This window comes from Triticum dicoccoides, chromosome 2A (genome assembly GCF_002162155.2).
Source record: "Triticum dicoccoides isolate Atlit2015 ecotype Zavitan chromosome 2A, WEW_v2.0, whole genome shotgun sequence".
NCBI lineage: Eukaryota > Viridiplantae > Streptophyta > Magnoliopsida > Poales > Poaceae > Triticum > Triticum dicoccoides.
In genome coordinates this window covers 726,661,852-726,667,044 of record NC_041382.1, presented here as the reverse complement: position 1 = coordinate 726,667,044, position 5,193 = coordinate 726,661,852, and the positions used below count along the sequence as shown (strand labels likewise).

Sequence of the window (5,193 nt, the reverse complement as noted above, 5' to 3'; positions counted from 1 at the left end):
TATTTGCTCGAGAGGGTGGAGTAACAATATTGTGATATGTATTTCTGTCTGCAAAAATAAAATGTATTGACTGTTGATGTTGCTACAAAAAGTTTTTGATTATTGTGGAAGCAGAAACACAGTTGAGAAGGATTTCATTTAGTACGTACTTTGAGTTTTCATAGCTAGAGAGGCTGGTGCCTAATCTACATCAGAACAACGGCAAGTTAATAAACGAGGAGGCTGCCAAGTTGTACTGTGACTACTGTTAGATCTGTTTTTGCACTTTTGAATTTTATTTGAGAGTGAATCTCGAGGGTATAACTTCTCTAAAGTGCTAGCCCCCGCCTACAGATGATAAGATTTTCTTCTTCTAAATGTAATGTGGCATGAGCCACAAACACTTCATAGAACTTTAAAGCAAAACATTGATCCCCTGCGTCCATATATACGACAAACATTGTCATAATATATTTTCCAGTAAATGATTGTGAACCAATTTTTTCAATCCGTACCTTTTTGCAATAATATTTTTCTGGGCTATGTAACATAAGTTATGTTATTGGTCCAATTAAGTGTTATTATTAGTACTTGATTTAGCGAAGACCATCAGCCCACAATATGTGTTGACAAGTTAGCACTTGACATCGACGCCGCCGGGCTGAAACCATCCTTGTTCGACAAGCTGGTGTCCGCGAATACAACCATTAGTCTCGGCTCTTGTGAGGACGGAAAGGAGGATAAGCGGTGAAACCAACACAGTGGGGCGCCGTGTTGACATAGAGGTTATAGATATGTGAGGATCTTGTATCATGTTTAGGAATATGCATTTTTTCTTCCGTTGCAACGCACGGGCATTTTTGCTAGTAGTTATTAAACGATGAATTCCACGACACTCAAGAAGGGTCAGTCGGTGCGGTTAAACCTTCTCATGCATAAAGCTGACCTAACCATCAGAATGTCACCAAGCCTGTCCACTGCTGAAAACCATGACCAGCGCCAGCTTCTCTTGAAATAAAGCACAACCAAGGAGGTCCAGAAACCAATCAGGTAGCACAATACTGAAAAACTGAATAGTGCCAGATTGGCAAGTTTACTATCATCTTCATGTTCTTCAGGCTGAGGAATCGACGGTGCATCAAAGCAACTCTTCAGCAGTGGTGGTCCGCAGAGATATGGATTGCCTGCATAGCTGCTCTCATCAAATGTGATGAATTGGCCGTTTCTACCCAATGTAGGGCCGGACAAGTTATTGTACGCCACAGTGAATACCTCCAAAGAATGTAGTTCTACCAACTCTTGTGGTATTTGACCTGTCAAGTTGTTGTGCGACAGATCCAAGCTCTCGAGATTACTTAAATGTGACAAAGAATCTGGTATTGGTCCATGAAAGCAGTTGTTGGAAAAATTCAGTGCCCGTAACCATTTCATGTCACCTATACTTTTAGGAATGTATCCTTCCAACTGGTTTGAAGAGAAGTCAAGTCCAGACATGTAACTGAGGATGTTTCCCTTGTATTTGTCTTGCCTGCTCTTGGTCATGAATTCTTCTTGGTCTGGTCCTATGAAAAATTCAGGCACGGGAGAAGTACCTACTACGCTCCCAATATCATAGCCATTGGTGTGATTCATTACTACTGAAGTATCTGAGTCATTGTATAGGAAGTTATACAAATCACCATCAAACCCCATATTGCTCAGGCATGAAGGTAGCTGTCCAGAGAGCTTATTATGAGACAGATCTAGTAGACGCAAATACCTTAAGTGACATATATCATTTGGAATCAGTCCTTCAAACATATTTCCTTCGAGCAACAATATTTTTAGCTTTGGAAAGGACTTGTGCATCAATTCTGGAAGGATTCCACTGAATTGGTTCTGCCGTAGATCCATTGTGTATGTATCAGTTCCCGAGGACAACGGGAAAGGGAACGTTCCATTTAGTCGATTTTCACTCAGGTGAAGATACTGCAAACTGGGTAAGCATTGCACTGGACCGGAAAGGTTGTTTTTTGACATATCGAGGAACACAAGATTTTTAAGGTGGCATAATTTCAGCGGAATCGATCCACCCAATGAATTGCCTCTTAGATTCAAGATGGCAATATTTTCGAGTGCATGTATGCAAGTAGGGAGAGAGCCAGTCAACTTGTTACTGCTAACATCAAGCAAAGTAAGTTGCTGACCAAGACATATATTATCGGGGATTTCCCCGGTGATTTGGTTATCGTTGAGTAGTAGATGGTAGGTGGAACCTAATAGTATGCCTTGAGGGAATGAACCATAGAAATTGTTGCCAGACAGGAACAAAGAACGGATATTGGACTTGCTTCCATTAAAGGCAGACACTATGTTATCGGAGAAATTGTTGTTAGACAAGTCCAAAAATGTCAGGCTGTCTATATAGTGAAGCCCCGAAGGAAAGATGCCCTGGAAGGAATTCCTAGACAGGTTTACATAGTACAGATTTGGGAATGTGATGTTGATGCCCGTAGGTAATTTGCTTAGTCTATTATGAGATGCATCAAGCCAGTACAGACTGTTGTGTACTTTGGATGGAAGAAGAAGACTTCCACTAAAGGAGTTGCCTTGCAGATTTAGATGTGACAGGTTCACATTTTTCTCTATCAACCATGAAGGGAAGTGGCCGCTTAGGTTATTATTAGATATATCAACAGCTTCTAATGCATGTTGATGCGATAAGAAACTTAATATAACGGCAGAATTGCCATTAAGGTTACAGTTTGGCAGTACCATAACCTGGAGCTGAGCTGACAGGCTAATTGTTGGAGTCACAGTTTCCACTTGAAAATGGTTACCACTGCTTGAAAGATCCAGATGTGTCAATTGGCTACTGTTTGACAAGGAACCTAGGAAGAGAACTCCTTCAAGATTGTTATTGGATAGGGAAAGTTCCACCAATGAAGTCAAATGGGCAAAGCTAAGAGAGGGAAACTTTATCGTAAATAGATTATTCGACAGATCCAGGATTCTGAGAGAAGTAAGATTCCCTATGCACGATGGAAGCTCTCCAAACAACGTACTTCCACCAAGATATAATTCTTCAAGATTTTGCATGTCGCAAATACCTGAAAGTGAAGTAGTGAACATGCTTTAATTATATTTTTATAATTGTTGAAAGAGAAATAAAATAGTACTCTTCGTAAATATAAGATGTTCTAACTTTTTTTTGAATCACATGTATATAGACACATTTTAGTGTGTTTGTTCACTCATTTCAGTCTGTATGTAGTACACGTTGAAATATCCAAAACATTTTATATTTTTGTACGGAGAGAGTAGTCATCATACAAGTAGGAGTTGTTAAAAAAGGAGTAGTAAGTGGAGTTCTAACTTCAAGAGGCATTTTTTATTTAGAAATAGAAGGATCTATATGTAGCCCAAAATCATTCTTGTGCTTTAGCTCATCACAAGGCCACCGAGGTACTGTATACAATTAATAGTACGAAAAACAATTAGTCACCTGTTGGTAAGGTGCCGTTGAATGCATTACCGCTTAGATCAAGAGTATCCAGCTTCATTGTACTCAAATCTGTACAAGAAAAGCAAGTTAAAGCATTTAAATTGCTGGTCTCCAAGATGCTCTTGACACACACAAAAAGAAGAAAGAAGTCTTCAGGAATAAAGAGTGGAGAACTACGAAGCTCACGTTGGATCGACACAGGGGAGGTCAAGTTATTAAAACTGATGGACAGGCGCCGTAGTGACGAAACTGCAACTAAGGATGGGATGCTGTAGTCACTTAAGTTATTTCCAAATAGATCAAGGCTTCTTAATTTTCGCAATTTTGACCACACATCAAAACCTGCAAAAGGAGCAACAATTCAATTCAGTGAACAATTCAAAATCTGAAGTGTTGAAGCAACAGAAGAGATGGCAAGACAAAACAGTCTGCGGTAGAACTAAAGAAACTAGGATAGCCATGGCAACATAGTTGATTCGCAAAAGAAATTGACAATATAATTTGGATGTGTTGCCAAAAAAAAGACTGGTATTTCAAAAGAGCTTGAGAAAAGCTAGAGACTGGTTATAATAAATAGTTAAAATACTAATGCATCTGAATAGAGAATACCTGCACCAGGTATGCATCCCTTTATATTTAGATACAGGGACAGGGTCTGCAGTTCTTGGAAGGGAAGGAACATAGTAGCGTTGAGGAGCCACGGGGAAGGAACGTTTGCACCAAGATCGAGGCCTGTCACACGGGCGGGGCGGGAGTTGCTGCAGGTCACCCCCTCCCACTGGCAGCAATGTCCGTCACCGTCACCCCAGCCCCAGTCCGACCTGTCCCAGTCGATGTGCGGCAGCGTGGAGAGCTGGCTGTAGATGTCCAGAAGCGCTCTCTTATCGGCCTGCACACACCCCTCACACAGGGGCGTCAAAAGCTCGCCGGAGATGCTCAGGAGGCAGAGCAGAGCCATTGCCAGCTGCATAGGTGGTGTGGGGCGCAACATGATTGATTGAGGTTCACCTGAGAAGGTTTGGAGACGACGGATGGTACTGGAGTGACGAGCACATAATATATACACATACAGATTCTCAGTCAACAGCTTGCTCACTCCAGTCAACACTTAGTCCAATTGACAGTTACATGCATATATACGTACATGCGTGACAGCAGAGACAAAAACGTTGACACCTAGAGCCTGTTCGGAATTTCACCATCTCCACAAAATTCCAGGAGTTGCTTCGCAATTTTCAACTGCAAGAGCAACTCTAGGCGACATATTTCGTTCGCGGCCGTCCGTTTGGGTCGGCGCGGACACAAAAGACGGCCCGACGCGTCGACCCAAATGGACACGCGTCCGTTTTTCGTCCGCGAGCGACCCATTCCCGGCTCATTTTTGAGCCGGATTTGCGTTGGCGCGGACACGCGACGGATGCGTGCGCGCTCGCCTACTCCTGTCCCCGGGCCTACTGATCTATGGCACATTGGTCTCTCGTCTCACCCCCCGGCCAACACCCGCCTCCTCCGTCGCCGACGCCGCCGCCCATTTTTTCCGACGACTCTTCCAGCTGCCGCCGCCTCCACATCTGCCCAGCACTGCCGCCCCTTCCCCCGTCGCCCTCCGCCGCCGTTTTGCCGCCGGGGAGCAAACTGCTTCACACCGCTGCTTCCCCCACCACACAGCCGCCCGCGACCAAGAAGCCGCCTCGCCGCTCCTGCCACATCTGACCGGCACACTCGTCGGA

At 43.6% G+C, this 5,193-nt stretch overlaps 1 protein-coding gene across 1 annotated transcript; it reads right to left on the bottom strand.

The window, feature by feature from the left end:
* Positions 1-864: 864 nt before the first annotated feature.
* On the bottom strand, positions 865-4,983 carry LOC119352096 (receptor-like protein 9b). The gene is made up of 4 exons (XM_037618831.1): positions 4,073-4,983; positions 3,650-3,805; positions 3,464-3,532; positions 865-3,068 (listed from the first exon to the last, which is right to left on the bottom strand). The coding sequence occupies exons 1-4, from the start codon at positions 4,452-4,454 to the stop codon at positions 886-888; spliced, it is 2,790 nt and encodes a 929-aa protein (XP_037474728.1). The 5' UTR covers positions 4,455-4,983; the 3' UTR covers positions 865-885.
* Between the last annotated feature and the right edge of the window lie 210 nt (positions 4,984-5,193).